The sequence below is a fragment of the Aristolochia californica genome, unplaced genomic scaffold (genome assembly GCF_029961685.1).
Source record: "Aristolochia californica isolate CCGP_79_NKW_82.1479 unplaced genomic scaffold, dmAriCali1.0.hap1 SCAF_6, whole genome shotgun sequence".
Taxonomy (NCBI): Eukaryota; Viridiplantae; Streptophyta; class Magnoliopsida; order Piperales; family Aristolochiaceae; genus Aristolochia; species Aristolochia californica.
The window spans coordinates 42,080,522-42,105,986 of NW_027182257.1; the positions used below are offsets into that span (position 1 = coordinate 42,080,522).

Consider the following 25,465-nt stretch of genomic DNA (forward strand, 5'->3'; position numbering starts at 1 on the left):
GAGTTTTAAAAAATTGGATCATACCATTAATTCGGTTTTAGACTTCCTAACTTTGATTGTCAAAGCAAGTCTTAAAAGTTTTTGTATTTTTAAATTTATTTGTCGAGTAAACTTTTAATGCACCCTTCTTATATGTTGTAAATTGTTATAAAAATCAACTCAATGAAGTGAAGGGGTTTGAACAAACTCGATTCAATAGGGTTTGACCACCGGTTGAAACGATTCTTTGGAATAAAAGAAAATCAAAGAGGAACTACACCCACACACCCATACCACCACCACTTTTGTCGGCCAGCTCACCCTCACTAGCATAAAAGGAACAATGAGCAAGTAAATGGAATGAAAATACAATAATTTTAAAATTTATACAAACATAAGAAGTATTATAAAATCACATTATCATATCCATAGAAAGTGTAAGAACAATGTCACTCTAATGTATAAAAAAATCATTAAAAAAATAAAAAAATCAATAGAAAAAGAAACTCGAACCATGTTTGATCTCAAATATACCTTTATTTAAATAAAATTTTACTGAATTATTCTTATTTATGATTGATAATCGGTTAATTAGGTATGAAATAAGTCTTACCCATTTAATTCTATCAAATAGATTGTAAATGAATAATCGGATAAAATTAACCGAATAGCTAATTAAGTAAGAATTTTTATTTAATTTAATAATAATAAACATAAAATCATCTCATGAGTAAAATTAACACCCCCTAAAAAAATGTGGAGGGTCCATCTCTCATTTTACTATTTTAAAATAAATAAAAGTATTTAAAATAAAATTAAAGTAAGAGATAATTTTGTGATTTTCATGGTAGGATACACTATTAAGTGTGTCATTTTTTTTTATCGTCCATTTGATTTAATAATTAATTTTAGATGCATAATTTTTGGTAATTTTTTTGTATTTTATTTATTGATAATTACAAGGTCATGTATAAAAATAAGGAAGCTTATGCTGGTCTTTGGAATTAATCGAAAACTTAGGCCTTAGGGTACTTCGGGGGGTAGCGATAGCGAACTAGGGTTTTGGGTCGAAATCTTCTTCTCCTTCACAACCATGGTAAGTGGGCACGATTGCTTATTCAGTGTGCCAGCTTCTCTGCCTCATTCTCTTCCTGTTTTGTAGGCAGATGTCGAAGCAGATGTCGCTTCGGGGCAGCCGAAGAGGAGAACGTTTAAGAAGTTTAGTTTCAGAGGTGTTGACTTGGATGCTCTTCTCGACATGTCTACTGATGAGCTTGTGAAGCTTTTTAGTGCTCGTGCTCGTAGAAGGTAATGAAATTCAATGTTTCGTTATTTCTCTAGTTATAATTTTCTTCTATTTGCAGCTATTTTTATGTTCTTTTTTCGGTTCCTACTCTTCTAGGTTTCAAAGGGGTCTGAAGCGTAAGCCAATGGCATTGATAAAGAAACTGAGAAAAGCGGTAAGTGAGGTCGCATTTGGATTTCTGTTTTTCTTCTGGATTGGAATTAACCACTTTTGAATGTTTGGCTTTTCCATCGCTTTAAATATCCTTATAAGTTGCTGTGGTATGAACCGGATTACAAATTTTTTTAAATGTTACATCGTCGCATCCTCATTTGTGTATTGTTATCTCTTAGACATGTTGTGATTAGCTGGATTCCGTACTTTGTATATACTGAGTTATTCTTCTTATTTTCATTTGCTTAAGTTGTTACCCAAGTTACTGTTGTTCTCAATTTAATTTTTTTTAGGTGATACGGAATGTTTGTCTCTGTTGCTATGATGAAGGATCTGATTCTATGATGATTTGTCCAATTTGTTACTTGGAAAATCATAAACTCTGATTAGTTATTTTAGGGCTTAGGGTTACTGATGCATTGAAGTGCAACTTCCGGTTGTTACGAATTTGGAAATGCTATTTCTCTAGAGTAGCTGCAGTCTGATCCTAGTTGATTTTAAGAAACTAACAGAAATGGTCCATTTAGATGTTAGGACATCCGTTTGATAGTTTTCTCATTGAAATATCTCTTTTTGACTGAACTCATAATTTGCTTGGAAGTTTCCAGGAGCTTTCCGTAATAAACAAGACCATAAGAAGATAGCAACTAGAAGTTTCCAAGAGCTTTCCGTAATAAACAAGACCACAAGAAGATAGCAACTAGAAGTTTCATGACTTGGATTTTTATGAGGTAGTAGACCTTTTGATAACTACACTTGGAAAGCATGCTTTGTCCATATTGGCAAAGCAGAAAGAAACCTTAAATGGTCATGCCTTGCTTTGAATGCTAATGGACTTACAGAAAGTATTCTTTTATACTGGCTTGTACTTTACTCTTGAAGTGAAGTTCAGATCAGTAATGGGGATACATTCTGGTTTGATTTTTCACTCTATAATCCATAGTTTTTTATTACTCTCATTCTAAAATTAAGTTTTATTTGATTTATAGTACAAATTCAACAATAAGCATAGTAATTTAAGATATGTAGTTGCATATTGGTTTTGCAATTTTGTGAACGTAGCCTTTGCATCTAGTTTTTGTTCTTCAATTTGCTGGGTATGGCTGATTTGAACTTTTCTTACTTCTGAGCACAATTCCTTTCTGGTGCAATAGGTGCTTCTCAACGTGAATATTTGAAATTTTAATTTTTAAACTTTTTTTTAAAATATTTTTACTTGACATTGACTCTGTATGTATCATTATTTAGTTGTATTGTGAAGATACTTATTAGAAGATAACAGCTAGAAGTTTGGTAATTTGTTTGTTTAAGGTAGTGCGTCTTGTCAATATCAGATTGTCCTGAGTCCATCTTGGCGAAGCGGAAAAAACCCTTTGATGGCCATATCTTGCTTTGAATGATAATGGACTTATATCATGTTCCTTATAAACGGTCCTGCACTTCTATCTTGAAATGAAGTTCAGATCAGTAAATAGGATACATTCTGACTTATTAATCCTGACCTATTATTAGAAGATCACAGCTAGAAGTTAATGATTTGTTTGTTTAAGCTACTACATCTGGTCAATATCAGATGGTCCTGAGTCCATCTTGGCAAAGCGGGGAAAAAGCCTCTTTATGGCCATGTCTTGCTTTGAATGCTAATGGACATATATCAAGTTCCTTATAAATAGTCCTGTACTTCTATCTTGAAAAGAAGTCCAGATCAGTGATGGTATACATTCTGACTAATTTTTTTCGAATCTATGGTCAATTTTTTAGATTTTCAATTATTTGAACATTAATATTATTACTTTTTTAAAATACATTTCAAGTAAATAGTACTGAAGTTTTTATGGAAGGGCTTGTTTGTGAAGCTCTTTCTTACCCTTCTCTGGAGCTTTTATTCTTCTTCGTCTTCTTCTTCTTCCACTGAACTGTCTTGCCTTGCCTTCTTCTCATCTTTGTGAACATTGCCATTGCATACCCTAAGTAGGATGAGTTCTTGGACTTTGATCTGATATTTCTAGGTTAAAGAATTGTATATTATTATATAAGCAAGTTTTGCAAAATATTCTGAGTCGTCAGTTTAGGGTGATGACTTTCTTGTTTTTTGTAAGTATTTGTGAGCTCTATGTCGTTTTTTGTTTTTGTTTTCCCCTTCAAAATCAATCTTTGTGGGTTCTCATGTTGTAGTGCATTTTAAGCTCACAGGTGGATTGGAATCTAATGATGACATGTCCTGATATTAACTGTGTCATGAATACAATGAAGTGTATTTTGTGTCACAAGTTTCAATAAGTTCCCTTATAGGTACTTTAAAAGAACAAGAGTGGCCTTCAAAATGAGAGGCAATGGAATTATAAAAGTTATGGAAATACAGTAAGAATGTACATAATGAAATATTCATTCACTTTCCTTGGTTTTGTTGAGTGTATCTTCTAGGGCCAAATGGAATGGTTGAAGCTGGTTGCCCACTGGCCATATGGCGAATTACTACATCTTGATGTGGGACTTGAGTTTGACCTAGATCATATAAAGTCATAGTCTATCTTACTGATTTTTTTTTTCTTTTATATGAAGGGAGAGTTGGGGGGTGATGTTACTTTCATCTCTTTTGAGACCTTGACTGTAATCAACTGTTTGCCAACTGTACTTTACTCATCTTTGCCCTTCTCCCCCTCCCCATATTATTTGTTGGTGGGGGAGGCAGCTGGGAAGCTCACGGACCTTCCCTGTCAGTTTCAAACATGGGGAGGAGGGGATCAGCAGTTCCTTCCCCTGTAGTGTAGCCTGGGGTTGCAGTTAAACTGTATGAACCGGTGTCAGCTGTTTTTTGCCAATCTGTTGCTTTTTTTGTTGGTACAGACCTGATGGATGGATTGGTTCTGATTTAACCTGGTTCAACTGTAGAGTCTCGTCTGGGTCTGATGATATTTGAGTATAGAAGTATTTAAAATTTTAGTATATGTCAGTTGGGTACTGAAAACCTACCTCTGTGAAACTGCTTAGCGTTTTCGTACTCAATAGTTTACTTTTTTTTACTTGTGATGTTTATAGCTATTTTTCTTGAATAAAGTAGCTTTGCTATATTCTAGTTCGTTACCTCAATATTACTATTCTTATTTTCAATATGTAACAGAAGCGAGAGGCACCTCCTGGTGAGAAGCCTGAACCAGTTAGAACCCACCTTCGCAACATGATAATTGTACCTGAAATGATTGGAAGCATAGTTGGTGTTTACAATGGCAAAACTTTTAACCAGGTTGAGATCAAGCCAGAAATGATTGGCCACTATCTAGCTGAATTCTCCATCTCCTATAAGCCAGTTAAGCATGGAAGGCCAGGTATTGGTGCTACTCATTCATCAAGATTTATTCCTCTGAAATGAGTTATTTCTGTGTATGAATCGCCGATGGGTGTAGTTGATTTTTTATTTTTTATTTATAAATGTTCAGTTTCCTTTTGTGTTATAGATGTTACAAATTTGATCAAAAGAGTTAGTTGTCGTTACTTGTGTGTAGTAAAACAATGTCAACCGCTTAACGTTGAGATGCCACGATTATGAAGTGTTGTGCCCAGGAGGGTATTTTGTATGCGTCTAGGAAGTAGTCCATGCCATGTTGCAGATGTTTCCCTTCGATAACGAGGTGTTTCCAAGTGCTAGGTTGTTTCATGGTGTGGTGACCTTTTGACAGTAAAACAGTCAAATCAAAGATTGTGTATCTCAATTTGATTGGTTATCTTTACTACTAAAGAAATTGACCACGCATCTCCATTTTTTTCTCTAAACTTGCTTACTTTTTTAAGTGTATTGTGCTAGTTGAATTTCAAATGATTTTTTTTATCCATGGCCTAGGTTGTAAACTTTGATACCTTAAAACGACTAATTCGTCGCCTTACCCAGTCATTTACTCGGACACTCTTCCCTGGAATCTTTATTTGCCGTCCTCGACCCGATGCGAAGTCGCCCCTCAACCCCGCGCCCGCCGTAAGGGACTGCGGACCCCACTTGCCTTTATCACGTGGTTCCCAATTTCCTGACCGCGTCTGCGGGTACCGCACGCGCCGACGTGACACCATGCACGCCGTCTAGGTCCTCAGTCAAATGACTCTTATGCCCTTGCGTGCTGGGCGCCGGCGCCGTCGAATCTACTTGGACGTTTTTCTTGTTATTTTTTAGTTTTTATCATTATTTTATTAGTAAACAAATAAAATATAAATAAAAGGGCAAAAAAAGGCAGGCCGGCAGAGCCGAGCAAGTTAAAGGAAAAGAAGACAGCCGTTGCCCATACAGGTGACTGGTGTCCACGTGTCTAGTGATCACTCTTTCCTTACTCTCGCGATCGACGCATCTTTCTCTGAGGGCCCACTGTACGTATATGTACATCCATGATACTCGTAATGTATCCATGCGAGCCTGGCATTAATGACATGCAGCGCGGGAAAAAGGGAGAAAAACCGGAAAATAATAAATAATAAATTAATTCCTGTCGGGCTAAACGAAGTCCATCTATTTTTTTTCTATAAATAATCTTTCTTACTTCTCTGTTTTCGTTACCGATTTATGTTGGCCTCTCTGCGCTTCAAAAGAAAAAATGGCTGTCGACACCCTGCAGCTTCGGAAGGACGCTTTCGCCGCCGGGGATAACAGGCCTCCGGCGGATTCCGCCGCAGGGATAGGAAAGGAGGCGCACTTTCGAGGCGTGAGGAAGCGGCCGTGGGGCCGCTTCGCCGCTGAGATCCGGGACCCCTGGAAGAAGACGAGGAAGTGGCTCGGCACCTTCGACACCGCTGAGGAGGCGGCACGAGCATATGACGAGGCCGCTCGCAACCTTCGCGGGCCGAAAGCGAAGACGAACTTCGCTGACGGCGGTGAGGTAGCTTTTCCGACAACTAGCTTGACGAAGACCCTTCAACTCGACCAGTTCCGGCCTCCGTACGGATCCGACTACAGGAAAATGTTTTCGCCGGCGGGATCCTCGGATTTCTCCGGATACAAATTCGAGGCGGTGGAGTTAGTAGTACGGAACGAGCAAGAGAAGAGCCATAGCCGGAAGGAGAAAAAGCCGTTCGCCTTCGATCTGAATCTCCCAGCGCCACTGGTATGATCGGCTGATTTAGATTCGATTTTTGGAGATGGATCACCGGATCTCTTAATCTCTGCTGTCTCCGCCGGCGACACTTGCGCCTCGGTTTCTCTTTGTTTTGGTTTTCTTAGTCTTCCTGTTTTGCCCTTTTTTTTTTTTTTCAAACCGGTAGCAAGTGAACTCATGTTCCCGTTTGATGTACAGTTTCGGAGAAAAGCTTTCTTAATATGTACAAAAAACGAAAAAAATTAATTGTATGTGCCGTCTGCGTCTCCGTCGTTAATGCGAAATGCACATTTCTTTCCAACAGTCCGGCCGCGTCCCTCCCTGTAACACTTTTGCAGCCGTTTTTTAATCGAGAAAAAAGTACTGAAAACAGTTGAAATCATCACGATTGATCCATTAAAAAATTTGAACTCTCAGAAGCACGTTTTTTCTTGCGTCATCATAATCTCTTAACATTTTCTTCTTTCCTCATCGTAATCCATTTCTGTTTTTTCAGTCTTTCTTAGCTTTACGAGGCTTTGACCTGGTCCGACGTCCCAAGTGGTTGATTCCTGTTTTTCATTAAAAAGGGATTAATTGCCGATGAAGGTGATCAGGCAAACTGCTGTGATTTAACACGTCCTGCCAATAATTCGCCCCATTGACCGGTGACCTCGGGGACGATACCTGAAATATCAGAGCTTTATAATAAGGGTCGTTTCGGTATTTTCATTGTGAGAATAAATTGTGGGGGCCACGGGGTGTGAATGGAATAGAAAATACAGAAAACACAGAAACAATGTCGTGCCGCCCGACGCGCCTTATATAGACTGGAGGAGGGAGTGGGGCCCACGTGGCGTTGTGACGGTATAAAGGAGATGGAGAGATCCTGAAATGCGGCGCAGGCAAGCCTTTGGACGCCAGGTGCAGTGCCGGCGTAAAAATCTCACACGTTGGAACACTTCGTCGCCGTGCTTGGCCGAATGCGAGACGCGTGTCGATCGGGGACCGTATCAACGGAGAGAAGACGAAAGGAAGGAGCCTTTTGCTGTGGGGGTCTCCGAGACTTGCGTAAGTAAGAGAGAGAGAGAGAGAGAGAGAGAGAGCCATGTGAATCAGTGACCACCAGAAAGAGTTTGAGGAGCGTCTCACGGTAAGGACGCTTTAGGGGAATAAAGGAGGAGTGGGTGTGGATCAAACTTCAAAGCGGAAACGGAGTGTCGCGGGGAAATTCCCGACAGGAGCAATCGAATTCGAGGGCTTTTTTGAATAACGAAGGAGACGACGTCGCAAATCGCAACACGCACGAGTCTGACGTTGACGTGTCAGAGTGTCGGGACAGCGGCTCTTACCCAGTCAGCAGACGCGGGATGCGGAGGAATGACGAATCAATCAGGCCCCCCCTCTCCCCCTCAACTTTTTTGACCGGGTCAGGCTGCTTTTTCGGTGTAGGGCCCTTCCCCGTCACGTGTTGGTGTTTTGAGGTATAAGCGGCGGTGCGGTGGTAACCGGTGCACTTGGGATCTGTCCGATGCGGTGATCTCACTGACGTGTTTTCTGACGATTTAGACCGGATCAAAAGGCTCAGAGACCCGAATTTCCGTGAAACCGCTTAGAGTTTTATAAAAATACATGTTACGATAAATTATATTAAGCCGGAAAAGAACAAAAAAATTCGGTTAATTTTTAAAATTTTTATTTTAATCGTGGGTGGGCTAGCAGAGATGCGTATGGGACTTGATCAACATCTGTTTCAATATTTTAATTACCTTCTGGGGACAGTTTTGATATAATTTGGACTATTTGCAGGTTAGACCAAATAAGAACTCAGTCAGCTGCTTCTCCGGCAGATGATAAGAGCTCATCTAGTTATGAAGAACCGTCTCCTCGGATTACATTCACCCGAGCAATGATCAATTATTATACACAGGAAAAAACTATAAAGATGAGCGGGAGAACCGGTTCCAAGATATACGAGGGTTGCGAAGAGCAATCCGGCGTACAAGCCGTGACAAAGGTGGCAGCCGATATCTTCTCCGGGAACGTTTTCATTGCAACAGCTACGTCAGACCGCCAAAGCTGTGACCTACGAGGATCACTCGTTTTCGGGGAGAGAGGCCATGGTTGCCGTTAATGGTTGTGACTAACCGGAGAACTTTCTCTGGTCGGATGGACACGGTGAGCCTCGGACCTGAAGAGGGTGGCCCGCTTGTACCTACTCGAGGCGCCACGACAAACAACGTAAACCAAAACAAACCAGGAAGGCGGCCGATCATAATAAAACATGTACCAATAAAGAATATTTTTTTAAAAAAAAAATACTTAAATTAATAATGAAAGGTTTTAATTAGATTAGAAGAATATTTATTTAATAAATAATATATAAATTTATATTTTATTATAATAAATAGAAGGTAATAAAATATGTGCCAACAAATTAGATTTTTAAAATTATAATAATTTTTAAATAAAAAACTTAAATCAATAATGAAAGTAAAAGGAAGAAAATAAGTATAGGGCTAATGTGGCGTGACAGTGATGTGGCAGTTGACGTGGGCGAGATTGGTGATGTGGTAGCTGACATGGAACATTCCAACTTTTTATGGCGACGTGGCAGATGACGTGGGTTCGGACTATGCTTGGGAAAGTTTTGCAGAACCCAACGATTCGATCTCGCCCACCGAGACGTTTGCTAGGAGAAGTGAACTTCGTCGCCGAACAGAGCCTAACTTCTCCGGTGGAAGATTCAAGCTTATACTCCAAAATGACGGGAACCTGGCGGCTTGCTCTCTCTCCCGTTTCCTACCAAGGTCATATTAGTTGGGTTTTTGCTGTCTGCAACTCTCGTGTGTTTTTTTCTCTTTGTCTGGAACAAGTCAGAAAAGCTCTCTCCAAAATCAGATGACTCAGGAGGAAATCTCATGAATTTCACTTAAAGAGAGCTGGAAGAGATGATGACTGGTTTCAGAGAAGTAGTCGGCATTGGTTCTTTAGGAACTGTCAACAAAGGAGTCTTGTCAACATCCAGTTCCACCAAGTTTGTGGCTGTCAAGAAGCTTAGACTAATTGCCCAATGAAAGGATCAGAAATTCAAGAACGAACTGAAATCAATCGCCAAGGTTCATCACAAGAATCTCGTCCCGCTGCTAGGATTTTGCGATGAAGGTTCCCATATTCTTGAGCAATGGGTCTCTGGCCAGCTTCCTGTTCGCAGATTCCAAACCCAGTTGGAGCCAACGGATTCACATAGCCTTCGGAATCGGAAGAGGGTTCCTGTACTTGCAAGAAGAGTGCCAAAACCAAATCATCCACTGCGATATCAAGCCTCAAAACGTGCTTCTAGACGACATTTTCATGCCAAGGATCTCCGACTTCGGATTGGCAAAGCTGCTCAATGCAAACCAGACTCGGAACGGTTACAAACTTAAGGGGAACTAGAGGATATGTTGCACCTGAATGGTTCAAGAACACGCCCGTCACAGCAAAGTGGATGTGTACAGATTCGGGGTCCTACCGTTGGAGATCATTTGCTGCCGAAGAAACGTTGAGCGTGAGATGGGCGGCGGAGAACCGGCGATTTTGGCTTTGTGGGCTTTTGATTGCTTCAAGGAAGGAAGATTGGACATGTTGGTGACAGATGACAAAGAGGATACTAAAAGGCTTGAGAGGGTATTAATGGTGGCAACCTGGTGTGCAACCAGACCCTTCCTCCTTCCTGAGCTCACTGGCCTGAAATTCTCTCTCCCTGCTCTGTGATTTGTGACTAGTGAATTATAAGCACGAATTGTTTAAGCAGTTCTAATATCAATTCCAGCCAGGGTATTATCACGGCCTTAATGTCCAAATCTGAGTTAACTCAGTTACATAAAATGATTTTTTTAATAACTCAATTCCGGCCAGGCTATTATCACGGCCTTAATGTTCTCTGAGTGCTAGCTCTGACGGCTGAGTTTTAGAGCGAATTTTTATAACCCAGCAAAATAAAAAGAACCGAGTTATAAACTGTTATAGTACAGCTCCCACACCCTCGGAGTCGGCTTGGGCGAGTCTGAATAACTCGTTCAGAGCGTCAATACCCTTCTGCAAAGAAACTCTACCGTCTACTCTGTATCGTATACATATATAGGTTCTCCTGTCGCAATTTGATCTTCCTTCCCTGCTTCTTCCTCTCCTTCGTCATCTTCGTATTCATCAAATTCACGGCCAGTTTCTTCATACCCAGAGAAGACATTGTCCTGATTTGAGCAACTTCTGCCACTGCCTTTTACAATGAGGATTCGAGGATCGTCAATCACTCCCACAAGCTCTCGTTTCTCAGCTGTCTGTCATTCATTTTCTTCGGCTTCTTCTTCACCATTGGCTTCCGTTGAATCAAATTCCTCATCTGACCGCAAAGCTCGCTGCGAAGGCCTCGATCTCCTAGTGGAGGCAGTTCTGCATGTCACGGCTCCCGCCATCTGCAACATCTCGTTCACGCAGAGGAAAGTTGTCCGAAGAGCAAAGAGAGCATTGAGGTTCGAGAAAGCTGCTGTAAATGGATTTGGAGAGGAAGAAGAGGATATGAAGATAAAGAAAGAGAAGGAAGATAGAAAAAGAGAAATTGAAGTAATTTCGAAGCCCAAAAGACGAAAAAGAGTTATGGCCTTACCCTCTAAGTACCAAGATTCAGTGCTTCAACCATGGAAACGGAATACGCGCCAGCGTCGATCTCCTGATGTAGATGAATAATCAGATACATTTTTTGGTGTTTGTGAGGCGGGTTTCAATTCTTTGGCTTTATAGAACGACTTCACATTGAGTTTTACGAGATTGGTCTTTTGAAAGCGTTCCCCTTCTTTGGGGTATTCTTCCATTTCTTGCTCGGTACATATTTGCATAGAAAGTTTTCCGATTACTGTTACTGTTAGTCAGATCTCTGCGATCTCAGCGTGATCTAGTAACTTCTCTGTAATTTATCGGTTTCTGCAAAGTTCTGTTGTGAGGATTGATTGATTACAGGCTGAAATTTTGGGGGTTCCTAACATTCTTTGCATGAGTAGATTCTTCATTTTCCTGGCATCTTCTATCTTCGGTACTATGTTGTGCTTGCTACCTGCAATCTGGTGCCGATTGGATGAAATGAAGATTGAACATTGTTATTCAAACTTTTCCAGTTCTTGAGAAACAGCCTCACTAACACAACTTGATCAAGATTCCAGTGGGTTGACTGGACCTCCATGGCTAAATTTAGTGAAACTTCATTAAGACTATGAAAAACAAGTACTGTGGCAACCAATATATTCACCATAACTGCTTATTCAGGTTCTTCATCTAGATTGCCTTGAGACAGTACTGTCCCCATCAATTTTCAAGTTTTATGTAGTTAGTCAGAATATCAGATTGCCGTCCCATCATTTATGCCCTGATTCTTGCAAACCCAAAGAATATGACTTATTCTCAACTTCAGCTTCCGAAAATACTTGGAATCATGAGATGACGATTTAGTCACTAGTTTCTGTAAGTAAGAAGGTTAACTGATTTCATTGGAACTGAAACAAGTTCGATTGAGAGATCAGTAAATATGAGAAAACTTACCCTCCAGATATTAACTACTTGTTGGGGATGGCGCTATGGCAAGTACTCTTATGCAGATAAAGTTTCTACTCTTCTGAAGATTCAAAAACTGATAAAAATGAAGAAACAGGATGACAACCTTGGAGCTTGGTGGTAGCCTTTTTTCAGTCACTAACATATTTGTGAAAACTGACAGAAAACTGAAAAAGTTCCTTGAAGTGGGAAGAACCCAAGTTGAGAGTCATGGATTCATGGAAGCTATCTTTATGCTTTATATATATTATATATCTCTTTTATTAACAAGTTCAGATTTCTTAAACATGCAGAAACCTAACTGGAAGCAGAAGACTGTCTTTATCACTACAGGATAGTTCTGTAAAAGGAAAAACCCCTTGCACAGTATGTGATTCCATTTAAACATGGTTGATCTGTTTGCATCTGTATACTTTTTTCCTGCTAAGAATGTGTGTTTTCAAATGAAAAGTGGCCCCAACACATATCAAGGTGAAGTGCTGTAAAATCTAACTCCACACTCTTCCTTAAGCTCACAAGTCAGCTTCCAGGCAAGCTTTGATTCGGGCCATCCTTGTTGGGTTTCTGCTATTTCTTGTTTCTACTATTAACAACATATGCAGTGGAATAGAATAGAAACTACTCACCTAGATTGTTCCCTCTTTGTCTTTTTTTTTTTAAATCTCCAAAAGAGAGTTAAAACTTTTAAACTTTTCATAAACTGGGTGTTCCTTTAGAGATTAGACTCATATAGGGCTGTTAACTACAGATATCCTTCTGTTCTGATTGGAATCCGGGTTCCAATTATCATAGAATTGTCCTAAACAGAGTTCTTGATCTTAATTCAAAGTGGAATTAAAATTACAAGATCCGTTTCAAATGGTGCATAGAGGTGGGAAGTTTGAAATTACTCTACAGTTGATGGAACAAATATTATCTGACATAGTCAAAATGGTATATACGATTGGCTTTCTTCTTGTCAAAGTGCTTCAATCAATAAATGGATCAGAGTCATGAAAGTGATCATAACAGGGTTATCTAAAGCTCATTCTAGAAAAAAAAACTAGTTGGCTTTTTTGTGGTTTCTACACAGCTTGGGTAGAGGCTTATATATGAACCCCTACCTACTTTGATATTATGTGAAATTTTGATTGAACACCCACATAATAGTAAATTAGAAGGCATACTCATCAATATCCTAAACAAATCTTACAACGCCCATTTTTATATAAACCCACGAGGAGGGAAGATGTTAAGAGACATCTACGTGTGTAAGGGTGGTATGATTAGTAAATAAGGAGAACTTTCATAGAGATGACATAGAATTGTAATTATGCAAGCTAGTGTATGCCTTCTTATGTCTTTTTTCTTTTGAAGCATGTAGCCTTAAGGGTATTATAGTCATTATAAACACCTTTACACAACTATAAATATAGCCTCAAGACATGAAGTAGAGTATTCAAGTTTCTTCCTTTTGGTTCAAATTCGTCCATAAACCTCTTTCTTCTCTCCTCTCTCCTCTCTCCTAAGAGCTAGAATTTTTCTCATCTCTACTTCCCTTAAGATCTCTTTTGTTTATGTCTTGTTCTTGGAAATCAACAGAAGAAGACATGGTGAACGAAAACCTTGTATTTTTATACAAGCTTTAAAAACAATGATAATGAAAAAAGAGAAAGATTTAAGAATATATAAGTATGTCGATTCACTAAATCTATTATAATTAATATCATTAAAACCGAACCGGCCATCAAATCGGTAGGATGACTCGTTTTGGCACATTCAAGTTAGATTGGATTCAACCATTGGCTATGAATCAATCTTCAATTGGTTGATACTACCTTTTTAAAATATATGTACTAGGTTCCTCTCTCTAATAATGTTTTCATTAAAAATGATTGAATCGGACTGAACTAACCCGTATAATTCAAATTCAGACCATACCAACCAGCCAGGTATTCATGTTTTTATCCGATATGCAAGTTGAACCAGCTGCCTCCATCTGCTTCTACACAGTTTACATCAATTAGCATATTAGCTAGGGAGAGAACTCTATTACTTCAAACAGTCACTTTTGCAAAATGGTTCATCTGATCCATTTCCATGCAGATTGGATTGGGTGTGTATATGGGCAAATAATCTTACGGATTAGACTAATCTTTGGATAGCAGTTGATTTTTTTTTTTTTTTTTTGCTTAAAGAGCAGATGCTTCCAGAAAGAAAAGCCTAAAATGTATTTGTAGAACATAACATTGATGCCAAGATGATCCTCTAACCCACCATTTGGCAATTAAAATAAGCCTTTTTTTATTTTTAATGAAGAAGCCATTTGAGTGAGTCAATAATCTCCTTATTTAAAGGATGCTCCTGGCCTGCCTTCTTCAAAGAAAAACAAGTATGGCGACAACAATTCTCCTCTAGCATTAGAATATCATAAGCCGGCGGAGGACTAAAACACCAGTCAACAAGCAGTCGTCTATCAATCAATATTAAGATAAACTGTAAGTATGATTTGCCCAAATCCATGAGCTTTTTACCTGCTTTTATTGAAAGATTAAGTAGAAATCGAGCAACCCTTACGTCTCTTCAGAGTGAGACCATCATATCATCTATTCACCTGAGCCCAGGGCAGCATTGTCTCAAATGGACTAGAATGAATGAACATTCGTTTTTGTGATGCCTTCACAGGGGTAACCATGGAGTGATTCTCCGCGAGACCAGTATCCCAATCCTTATACACATGATATATGATTCCCGATGGAAGAAAAACGTTCTGTCGCCCATAATTCAGTCATGGAGAAACAGAGCATATTCTCAAATCCATTACTACATGAAGCATCAGTGTGTCTCTGTTATTCCCTGCTCAACTATATAAGTGTCCAAAACTCCTGCAATGACTAGATTCTATTTGGTAAAATTGAAGCAACAGAATGACTCCATGGAGCATCTCTCGGATATTTTTGAGCTTTCACTCACAGTTGCTTTTAGTAGTAGTCACGCAACCCAGAGTTGAATCGGATTGCTAATGATTCATTTGACTCAGGTTCATTCACATTGGTAAGTTGAAAATTCATCTCAGTTCTGAGACTGTCAATAACATTAGAAGGCATCATACTCTGCTAACAGACAAGTAATAACACCACATAAAACATACTTTTCGACTACAAGTAGGATGCTCTATCATCGAAAAAGAGACTGTATTTAGAACAAGAAAGGAAAAAAGATTAAAAACAAGAGCAAGAACCATGTGACATGAGATAGTTCCTTACAACTTTCCAACTCCATTTTTTTCTCATTCTTTTGAGGTTATATTGGTTCTTGTGGTGAAATTTTACACCCAAAAGATATCAGAATCAGAAAGCTTCTCTTCCTCCCCAAGCCCAACACACCTTGTACCATTTTTCTGTATTCTCAGGCTCGAACCATGTATATATTATTTACAGGAGCAACAAGGCTACACTATGAACCCATGTTTGGGGTTTCAACAATCAAGCCTCAAACCAAGAAGTCTCATGTGTGAGCAGACTGTGACGATAGCAATCTGGAGTGGTTGTGCTCACCTTCATAAGTAACTATCAGCATTGTGGGTTCTTCCAAGCACCTTTCAACATGCTTCCTTGCTGGGCATCCTCTCATGCTGCTACATTTGTAGTATCCCCTGCATAGATTGTAGGGGTTAATCTGTTAGCACTACTATCAATCCAGAAAAAGATACCAAATGCAGCTCCTATGTTATAACACTCTTAGAAATTTTACAGTATCCAGTAAGCAATGAAACAAGCAGTGCTTTTTTCAGAAACAATCTGAATACGTTTTTCAAGCTTTTAACTCCAAGTTCAAACAAAGTGAAGATTCTCCATGTACACGCAAATAAGAATGAAGAGATAAGTTTCTTGGAAAAGCTTTTTGAACATAAAGAAAGAACGAAGAACAATGACATAAGAAATGTGATTCAATTATGACATGAATAAACAGTGAAAATTCAATTATCACATGAATAAGCAGGGGAACTAAAGAATAAAGTTAGCAGCCGTTTAAAGTAATCATAAGTAATGAAATTTGCCATTGAAGTTGAGTACCATGAAGACACAGGAATTTTTCCTTTTTTTTTGTCCCAGCACAAGAGACCAATCAACAGTTGGAAACACGACTAACCTTTATAAATTAGAACCATAACACAATGAAATTGCAAAAAGAAAAAGAAAAAAAGAAGAAAACAGGGACCAAAATTCTAATAGTTCCAGAAACAACATCAGGTCTAGCTTAGTGTTAGGTACTTAATTGAACAACAGGAGAGGTTAAGGACCAAAACATCCAAAAACAACAAGAAAAGAAAAAAGAAAAGAATAAAAAACACAGACCTAGGGTGTGGAGAACCCTTGATTGGCTTCTGTCCATACTTCCTCCATGAATACTCATCAGGAGGAATATCAGCCAGTTTGCTACTAATAGCAGGCACTTTGATGGATCTCTTCACCCTTAGTTTCCTATACAGTAACAAAAGGCTGAAATTATTCCCACGTCTACAAATTTAATGAAAATTTAAAATTTTAAACGGCTAGAAAAGTTAGTAATGAACCTCTTCTTTGAACAGTGGCATCTCCCACTAGTCCCACATTTGCCACTACCATCTTCCCCTCTACCAGAGCACCTTCTCTTGGCAGATTGATGCATGCTACGATGATCCGATGACTGTGGTGCTCCGATCAAATGAAAGGTTTTTGGATCTAAACTAGCCACACTCCCATCAATGCTCAAAGACGACATAAAAGAGCGACCAGACGACATGGTTGGTGTACAACTAGAACTATCAAACTTGAGATTTATCCCACTATTGCCCCTCCTGTACAACATATCAGCGTGAAATTTCATCTGCTGCTGAAGCTGAAACTTCTGCTGCTGCTGCTGAAGGAACTGGTAGTGGCTGGCGGCTGCTGTTTGCGGGGCAAGTTGAAGCAAGTTTTTATCAGAAGAATCCATGTCAAGAGAAGGGTTTTCAAGGAAGACCTTTTGTGAGACTTGCGCCGAAACTTTAGGAGCTGAATCCGTTTCTGGGGTCGGTTTTTCCAAGAAACTCCTTCCCAGAAGCTGTAGAGACTTAGGTGAAGACTCCGTTTTTAGTACTGGGTTATCTAAGAAAATATGTGGAGGATTACCCGTCTGGGTTTTCTTCATTCTCCTGACTCTTGCATGTCCCATGTTAGTACCGAGAAGATTAACTACTTTCTGAAACTTGAAAACAGCTTCTCCCGTCTGTAAGATTAGATTTCTGTACTGTATCTGATCCTGGGGCTGAGATAACAGAGTCAAGACTCGATGACAGCACTCCACAGCAGCTCTATTGGCCTCTTCAACCTCCTCCATTTTTCGACAGACCTAAAACCCAGCCCTAGAAACCCAGAAACAAGGTCATCTGAAACAAATCAACAACCACTCATCCAGCGAAGATACCGAAAAGCCCAAGAACCCAGATGAGATTTCCATCAGTTCATCACTAAGATACTTCAAGCTCCGTAAAACCCAGCAAGATTATCTGATTGAATTGGACGCACAAGACTTGATCAAAACGAGCAAGACCCAGAAAAGGTTGTGATAAAATTAGATAGACAGATAACAGAAACAAGGAGAAAACAAAGAGACGGAGCTCAGATATTGAGCTATCAAACCCTAGATTCTTCCCCCTCCCACCATGGGACTCGGATTGAAAGGTGTGAAAGGGAAGAAGACCCCTGCTGGCCCAAGAATTACCAGAGGGAAGAAATTTTCGTCTCTTTTAATAGTTTAATATCTTACAAGAAAAAACACAAGTTGAAAGAAAGAAAAACCATATAATAGATTTTCTAGAGAGAGAAGCTGGAAAGAGGGTGTGTCAGGATTTAAATAATCTGTGCGCCCGAGAAATGAAACTGCCGTCATTGTCACAGATCCGAAAGCGGGTCCCGCACAGACCTCGTTATTCCTCTTCGCCCGCTTTCGTTTTCCTTTTCACTTTGTTTTCTTCTTTTCGTCTCGGTTTTTTCTTCCCCTCTGTAATTTTCGGCTTTCGGAGTGCGTCAAAGAGTCTCCCTTTAGGCTGGGGTCCACTGCGGCATCCGAAGTTGCCGTTGAACACTTTGCCAATACTATGACGCCACGTGGCAGAAAACCAAGAAAAATAGACACGTGCCTCTCGCCTGTTGACCGAGCAGCCTTTGGGCGATGATTTCGCGCCGGAGAACAGACGGCAAGTGGGGACCGCAGTCAGAACTCCGTTGACTTGAAAGAGACCTCTCTCTCTCTCTCTTAACCTGTTCCCGTTGTGGAATTACGAAACTATCCTTTTTCACGAAGACGTAGAGGCCCTCGACCGTTGAGCCCGCACGAGTCTCTAGTGGTCCAGTGAGGGTGGTACATAGTGTGCACGTGTGAGGCCTCACGGATTTTTTCAAATACATCAACCACTCATAATATCAAAATTGCCCCTATTCGATTTAAATACAATCACTTTGTCTGCACCCATAATTTTCTTCATTAGAAAAGATAATACTATTTACAAATTCTCTTTATATTTTATTGTATTATTATAATTTAATTTAAAATTTTAAATAAATATAGAATAAGAAAAAAAATTCAAGTTGCGAATTATTTATTTCATATTCAATGATAAAAATTAAAAATTGGGTACACCTAACAACTTTTCTTAGTAGTTTGGTTGCAAATAGAATTGGAAATGTACCTCAAATGCGTAAGCACACCATTTAGGACCCTCCAAAATTGGACTGGGTGCATGTGACATGATCGTTTATTTGTATTCCCACATGGAATCAACTTGATCAACTCATTATTGTAATCAATTAAACAACACCTTGCATGACTTAGGTTTGTGCATGTCATGCACCACCTCTTCATTGTAGGAAGTCAAAGAGAGTGAGGGGGTGAGAGTAGTACAAAGTTCGTTTTCTTATATAGTTTAAACAAACGAGTGGTTAAGTTCAAGGGTGGGGTTTTCAGCTCTTCCTTCATGTCGTAATTGGCATCCGATTTATCAAACCCAGTTGAACCAAGAATAGAGTGGGGTGAGAGTAGTACAAAGTTTGTTTTCTTATATAGTTTAAACAAACGAGTGGTTAAGTTCAAGGGTGGGGTTTTCAGCTCTTCCTCCATGTCGTAATTGGCATCCGATTTATCAAACCCAGTTGAACCAAGAATAGAGTGAGGGGGTGAGAGTAGTACAAAGTTCGTTTTCTTATATAGTTTAAACAAACGAGAGGTTAAGTTCAAGGGTGGGGTTTTCAGCTCTTCCTCCATGTCGTAATTGGCATCCGATTTATCAAACCCAGTTGAACCAAGAATAGAGTGAGGGGGTGAGAGTAGTACAAAGTTCGTTTTCTTATATAGTTTAAACAAACGAGTGGTTAAGTTCAAGGGTGGGGTTTTCAGCTCTTCCTCCATGTCGTAATTGGCTTCCGATTTATCAAACCCAGTTGAGCCAAGAATAAAGTGAGGGGGTGAGAGTAGTACAAAGTTCGTTTTCTTATATAGTTTAAACAAACGAGAGGTTAAATTCAAGGGTGGGGTTTTTCAGCTCTTCTTCCATGTCGTAATTGGCTTCCGATTTATCAAATCCAGTCGAACCAAGAATAAACCCATTGGGTCAGATTTATCTAATCAGAACGCCCACACCGCAAAAATGGACTAATTTGTGAAAAAGTTCAACAATGCACAAAATGTAGACACTTAGAATGGCAACTAAGTGGGTTTTAAAAGAGAAACACTTATAAAAAAAAGTTCGTCTTGATGAGAACAACTGTTGTCCAAAGGGTGGTGAATGTATGTCATTTAAGTCAAAGAAGACAAGGATGGAGTTGTATTTTATTGATTCAACATGATTAAACAAAGGTTGCAAAGGTTCTTGTTTGTAACAAAATTTGACCTTAATCCACTATTAGCTTCATTAACCAATGTAATTAAGTTCAAGCACATTACTTTAATTCAGCTTTTTCTTCCTCTCTATACTTTTAAATCATGACACACATAGTGGAATTAGGCAAACACTTTCAAATTAGTAGCACTTCATTGAATCATTAAAGTATGTGACAACATTATATTAAATTAATCAGTGTAGTTGACCGCTGTTTATATGAAGTCACTTTTTTTCTCTTCCCACTGCAAAGACTGTCATTTTTTCAACTCAATCAACAGTGAAATGTGGTTCTTTTCAAAAGGAATTTTGTTTTTACCAGGATCGTTCTTCAAATTCTCTAAAATTGCCCTGACACGTTTTGGTTTGAAATCTGATACTCAGAGTAGCTGCCTACCTCCCTATGAGCTTGTTCTTGTCAAAGAAAGTCGCATTTATAAATAGCTTTTTAAAAGAGAAAGAAAACAGAAGTTGTTTGTTCACATTAGGCCAGGAATCAATGTGAATGAAGCACGTCTTTTCTTTCATTTCTTGTTCTTAATTGGGCTTCCCGAGGTTCCCTGCTCCTTTTCCTCCATTATTTAATGAGCAAATCTCCTTGTTACGAACAAAAAAACATAAAAGAAACAGATGAAAGGAGAGAATACTGGCTTAAAGTCAATGAAGGAGTTGTCTTGTCTCTCGCTTTCCCTCGCTCCTCTGATTCTTTAATCTTGCTTTCACTTTTCTTTTCTTTTTTTTCTCTTTTCTGGGTTTTTTTTTCCTCGGCTTCTCACACAAGGAAGGAATATGAATTGCAAATGTCCTGCTTTGGACAATAATGGAGATTAGAAAATCAGGGACTTCGTTGCTTGCGGGAACTCTCTCTCTCTGCGGCCCTCGTGATTTTGCGTGAAGTGGAAGACGATCATATCAAGGCTAAATTGGATAAGAATTCGAACTGGATTTTTAGTGAAATCCTGGATCCTGTGTCGATGATAAGAACAAAATGGATTATTCGATGTCTCGCTTTTTTTACGGGTTTCACATTACACCCTGTGTGTTTTGGCCTTTCTCTTAGCTAAGTAAAGCACCCTGCCTTATCATAACCTAATAGTTAATCTTACTGGATCAATCATTTTACAAAATGGGGAAAGGCAAACTTTGCCTTCTTTTGGCATCGGATTTTATCAAATCCAATGCACGAAGATCAATTGATTCTTTGGCCTGTAACATCGCCTAAATATTGGATTTTCAGGTACCTGATGTTTGAAGCTCAATATCAAGAATCTTCTCAGTGAAGTTTGGTGAAGCAAGCTGCCAACATGAGTTTGGACTAAATTCATGAATCAAAATCCCTTTTGTTGAATTTCTTTTCATCGGAAGCAAATCATAAAGAAGATGTCTCAATGAAAACCACTATCAATCGTACAAATCATAAAGAATTATGTGCAGAGCAAAGGTCCAACCTTTGGGTCATAAGAAATTTCATCTGAACAGCATATATTAACATACATTCTACAAGGGGGACATGACTGGGTCTACAAGTGTTTATTGGGATTTTAATATTCATAGCCAGACAATAAGTGATTCTAAATTCTTTAAGGAAAAAGCACGACAAACTAAAAAAAAAATTCAATAGTTTGTTTTCATCTAAAGATTGTTTTTTGGGAAAAAAGTGGTAGTGTTTTATTTCAATTTGATTTCTTTTCATCTAAAGGTTCTTGACTGGTTGAATCAATTGACTTGGGCCTTTACCATGACTACGTCTATGACCATTCCCAGATAACCCAGTAAGGCCAGCCGATTTGGAAATGAGCTAAGTCACCTGGACCATGTTTTTTAATGTTAATTATACAAGTACACACCTGAAACACCCATGTGACAATTGAGTCAAAGCCCAAGCCACATGACCTAGACCATGTAAATAAGTGGTTTTAACCACTGTTATAAAACCCGACCCAGTCACCAACCCAGTGAGGTGGCCAGATCAGCTCCAACCTGGTTCAACTGGGTCTGACCACCAGTTGAAGCGGTGCTGACATCACAACATATATATATAAACTGTAAGGGGAAGAACATTCCCCTGATCTATGGGTTACAGAGGGAGAGGGAGCTCCACATGGTAGATGGGAGGGCAGGGGACTTTTCCCCACCAGCCGATGGAGAGGGGAGGCAAGGCTCCACCCCCTTCCTCTCCCTCTGTAATTTTAAAGACAGGGTGGCAGAAACCTCTGCCCCGTCCCCCTCCACCACCTCCCCTTCCCCCTCTGCTTTCCCTTCCCCTTTCCTCTTTCCCTTTTCCCACCTTCCCCCTTCACCCTTCCCCCTTTCCCCTTTCCCCTTCCCCCTTCATGCATGTAGGGAAGAGCAACCCGGCTGACTAAGCTGGGTCGGACCAGCAAACCTGGCCAGATCAGCCCGGTTTTTGCTCTTCCCCAGGTTTTTCTCTAATATGACCAGGGACCAGGTCCGGTCGAATCCGGTTCAACCAGCTGGTCCTGTCCAGGCTTTATAACACTGTCTTAACTTCTTAAAGAAATGGAAAAAAAACAACCTTTTGTTTTTGACTGCTGGATTAGTTTGCCCCACTGGTCAAACTAGTGAGACCAAATATTTTTGATGACTAACCAGGTTTTAAAGCATTGGACGGCGTACAATAACATAAGGAACTCCCTTCCAACTATACTGTATGAGCTAACAACAAAATACTCTCTTACCAACCAGTGAATTGCTAACAACAGAAAATACTATGAACGGGTTACTCCTACTACTAAAGTCAAATTATAATAAACCATTAAAAGGTATTGAGTTGATTATTCTCACCCTATCAGTAGAAAATATTGACCCCTTGACTATGAGATTTCATTATACTCACCTCCTTCCACATATTCTCTGTCAAAAAATGACAAAATGGCTCTTAACTCAATGTTTTTATAAATTTCCCCCTTATTTGTAAAAAAAAAAATAAACAAAAGAAGAAGGGTAATGAAATTAATCTAGGGATGGGCTTAATTCAAACACTAAGTTGTTTATTTTATGTGGATTGGACCCTTACCTTAATGACCACATTGTAAGTGAGATCTTGAGGTCTTAAATTCAAGTTTCACCAGAGTATGGGGTGTCGTGTGTGTCTGTAATCACGATCCAATAAAAAATACATATTAAGGGTACTTCTTATCATTTTTTGTAAGAAAAAGAGATGAGATGAAAAGAGTTAGTGTAATCAAATTTCAAAACCATGGGATGGGCATAAGCACTGATGTTCTTAGGGAGAGAGAGTAATTTCAATTTTTCAGGGGTGAGTCTAACCAACCAAATACCTATGCTGATATGCATGCACTTTAAAAAAATAATGTGACTGACAATTTGATTCCAGCAGAATAATATGATTGTTTCAAGTAAAATAAAAAAATTTAGACTCCAATTAAGTGTGATTTGTCATACAATAATTTGAAACAGGACATAGGTTTATGAAATCCCCACCAGTAACTAAAAAGTTACTAGAATTTTGTAATTCTTGAAGAGTCTAAAAATGAAATGAACAATAAAGAGTCTTTTAAATATATTAAAAAAACTAAAAACACAAACAAAAAAAACTCAAAAAAGACAAAAAAAAAGGAAATATTAAGCATAACTCAGACTTATGCTCTTAACATTCTTTGAACACTAACATTTACCTCTCCTAAGCAACTGGAGTGAGAAAGCAAAGTAAATTGAGTAATACCATGTCGTAGATATGTAATTTGCCCATAAATAGTCAGTATTGAGTGCTAATAAAGCAATGAAGAGGGAGAAGCTGGTTAGTTTAAACAATGCATTTTATATGATCAAAGCTAATTGTTAATCACAGGATGATTTATCCATTGATATCTCATTGCACCCAAAGTTCAGTTGATATCAAACCAATGAATACATCCAGACAAGATAGGCTTGGAAAGGGAAAAAATTACTTTTGACAAATTGAGTGACTACAAATCACCACATTTGGTGCCTATATAAGTGGGGTTTTTGGCTGTCTCACAGATCTCCATAGATGCCTTGTTGTTTATTGATGTCCTAATCTATAAAAAAATGATGTTAAACTTACCTTTAAAAGTTCTAGCTCAGATTGGACCCACAAGTTCTATAATCCAATTCCTACCACGAGGTTGGTAACACTCCCTAGAAATTGCCATTTCATAAACACCAAATTGATGGTCCAATTAGGGTTCATGGTAAACAATGACTGATTATGTAAGGGCACTTCCTGTAATTCACTTAATTTCAGTTTAGTTTGGTGGCTAGTCTGGATCAGACCATTATTTTGGTCCACCAAATAAAATGAAAAAAAAAAAAATGATTCATTCTTACAGTATTTTTTCAAGAAAGATTTTCTACTTAGTCTAGGCTCTCATGGAAAAAAACCTCACCAAAACAAAAAAAACTAATTTCAAGTTGGAGGATATATTTTGAGAAAATTACTTATATTTACTATTTTTTCTCGTGTTAGTGCCTACAATAGAATAAAAGGAAAGTTCTCTTTTTGTTATTAGTGCCAAAATTATAAACTGACGAAATATCAAAATTTGAAGTTATACTCAACCGAATGATAAAGGCTAGTAGTTGACTTCACTCAAAACCATAGCCAACTCCACCCTAAATAGCAGAAAAGCGCACTTCAAATGAAAAAATACTTTTACACCTTTTCATTCCTATGCTAAAAGGATTATCCTATTGTTTCTTTCAAGCAGAAACATGACCTTAGAAAGAAGGGAATGAAGAGCAGCAACACAATCATGTACACAATAAAATAACTTTCACATCAATATGAACTGTATTAAAAAATTGGTTCATCGTGGCCTACATCAAAATCCAAGGTACTACAATAAAATTAGGTTAAAATGGTAATAATAAGCTCTCATATGTTGCTCAAAGCAATTTTTATTAGAAGTTGAAGATACTATTAATACCAATTGGACGATCTTCCAATGTGAGCAAGAATGCCTTGAATCACTACAATAGAATGTTGTCATTGATTTTTTTTAGAACACATTTAAATAAGAAACCCCAAACAATAGATGCAGATAGAAATTCTTTAGCAACAAAATTTAGATATACGTGCAAGGCAGGTTAGTAACTTAACCATGTAAAATGCAAGTCGCCTCCAAAAGCCTCATTGGTTGCTTTTGTCCCTTTCAATTGCTTCTATATTAGCATCCTTCGAGAAAATTTTATTAGTTAAAATCCTGAGGATATGCAGAATTGAAGCATTCTTAAAGGCAACAAAATTTAGATATTCGTGCAAGGTATGTTAGTAACTTAACCCTATGTGGTTGAATAAATAAACCATGTAAAATGCAAGTCGTCTACAAATTGGTTGCTTTTGTCCCTTTCAATTGCTTCTATATTAGCATCCTTCGATAAGATTTTATTACATTGTTCAAGTCAAAATTTTGAGGATATGCAAAATTGAAGCATTTTTTTAAAGGCAACAAAATTTAGATATACGTGCAAGGTATGTTAGTAACTTAACCCTATGTGGTTGAATAA

General features: G+C 38.6%; 3 protein-coding genes and 1 pseudogene across 4 annotated transcripts; 3 read left to right on the plus strand and 1 right to left on the minus strand.

Annotated features, from left to right (window-relative positions):
• The first annotated feature begins 988 nt into the window (after positions 1 to 988).
• On the plus strand, positions 989 to 5,015 carry LOC137934523 (small ribosomal subunit protein uS19). 2 transcript variants are annotated; one of them, XM_068778916.1, is made up of 4 exons: positions 989 to 1,075; positions 1,142 to 1,287; positions 1,382 to 1,439; positions 4,560 to 5,015. In XM_068778916.1, the coding sequence occupies exons 1-4, from the start codon at positions 1,073 to 1,075 to the stop codon at positions 4,806 to 4,808; spliced, it is 456 nt and encodes a 151-aa protein (XP_068635017.1). In that variant the 5' UTR covers positions 989 to 1,072; the 3' UTR covers positions 4,809 to 5,015. The 2 variants fall into 2 exon arrangements, with proteins under 2 accessions (XP_068635017.1, XP_068635018.1); XM_068778917.1 differs by having other exon boundaries at positions 1,003 to 1,075; positions 1,146 to 1,287.
• A 977-nt stretch (positions 5,016 to 5,992) lies between these two features.
• Positions 5,993 to 6,764, plus strand: LOC137934995 (ethylene-responsive transcription factor ERF098-like). The gene has a single exon (XM_068779609.1). The coding sequence runs from the start codon at positions 6,016 to 6,018 to the stop codon at positions 6,526 to 6,528; it is 513 nt and encodes a 170-aa protein (XP_068635710.1). The 5' UTR covers positions 5,993 to 6,015; the 3' UTR covers positions 6,529 to 6,764.
• A 1,861-nt stretch (positions 6,765 to 8,625) lies between these two features.
• Positions 8,626 to 10,248, plus strand: LOC137935435 (G-type lectin S-receptor-like serine/threonine-protein kinase LECRK3; annotated as a pseudogene).
• Positions 10,249 to 15,126: 4,878 nt separating this feature from the next.
• Positions 15,127 to 17,882, minus strand: LOC137934384 (probable WRKY transcription factor 74). The gene is made up of 3 exons (XM_068778671.1): positions 16,634 to 17,882; positions 16,416 to 16,541; positions 15,127 to 15,712 (listed from the first exon to the last, which is right to left on the minus strand). Exons 1-3 carry the CDS (start codon positions 17,416 to 17,418, stop codon positions 15,565 to 15,567), a joined length of 1,059 nt encoding a protein of 352 aa, XP_068634772.1. The 5' UTR covers positions 17,419 to 17,882; the 3' UTR covers positions 15,127 to 15,564.
• Positions 17,883 to 25,465: the final 7,583 nt, after the last annotated feature.

Excerpts from the sequence above, each read along its gene's own strand:
- LOC137934995 (XM_068779609.1), top strand. The coding sequence starts at position 6,016 with ATGGCTGTCGACACCCTGCAGCTTCGGAAGGACGCTTTCGCCGCCGGG.
- LOC137934384 (XM_068778671.1), bottom strand. The coding sequence starts at position 17,418 with ATGGAGGAGGTTGAAGAGGCCAATAGAGCTGCTGTGGAGTGCTGTCAT. Across the intron at positions 16,542-16,633 it reads TGCCACTGTTCAAAGAAGAG|GAAACTAAGGGTGAAGAGAT; the intron begins GTTCATTACTAA and ends GTTACTGTATAG. Across the intron at positions 15,713-16,415 it reads AAGGGTTCTCCACACCCTAG|GGGATACTACAAATGTAGCA; the intron begins GTCTGTGTTTTT and ends CAATCTATGCAG.
- LOC137934523 (XM_068778916.1), top strand. Across the intron at positions 1,288-1,381 it reads AGTGCTCGTGCTCGTAGAAG|GTTTCAAAGGGGTCTGAAGC; the intron begins GTAATGAAATTC and ends CTACTCTTCTAG. Across the intron at positions 1,440-4,559 it reads TAAAGAAACTGAGAAAAGCG|AAGCGAGAGGCACCTCCTGG; the intron begins GTAAGTGAGGTC and ends AATATGTAACAG.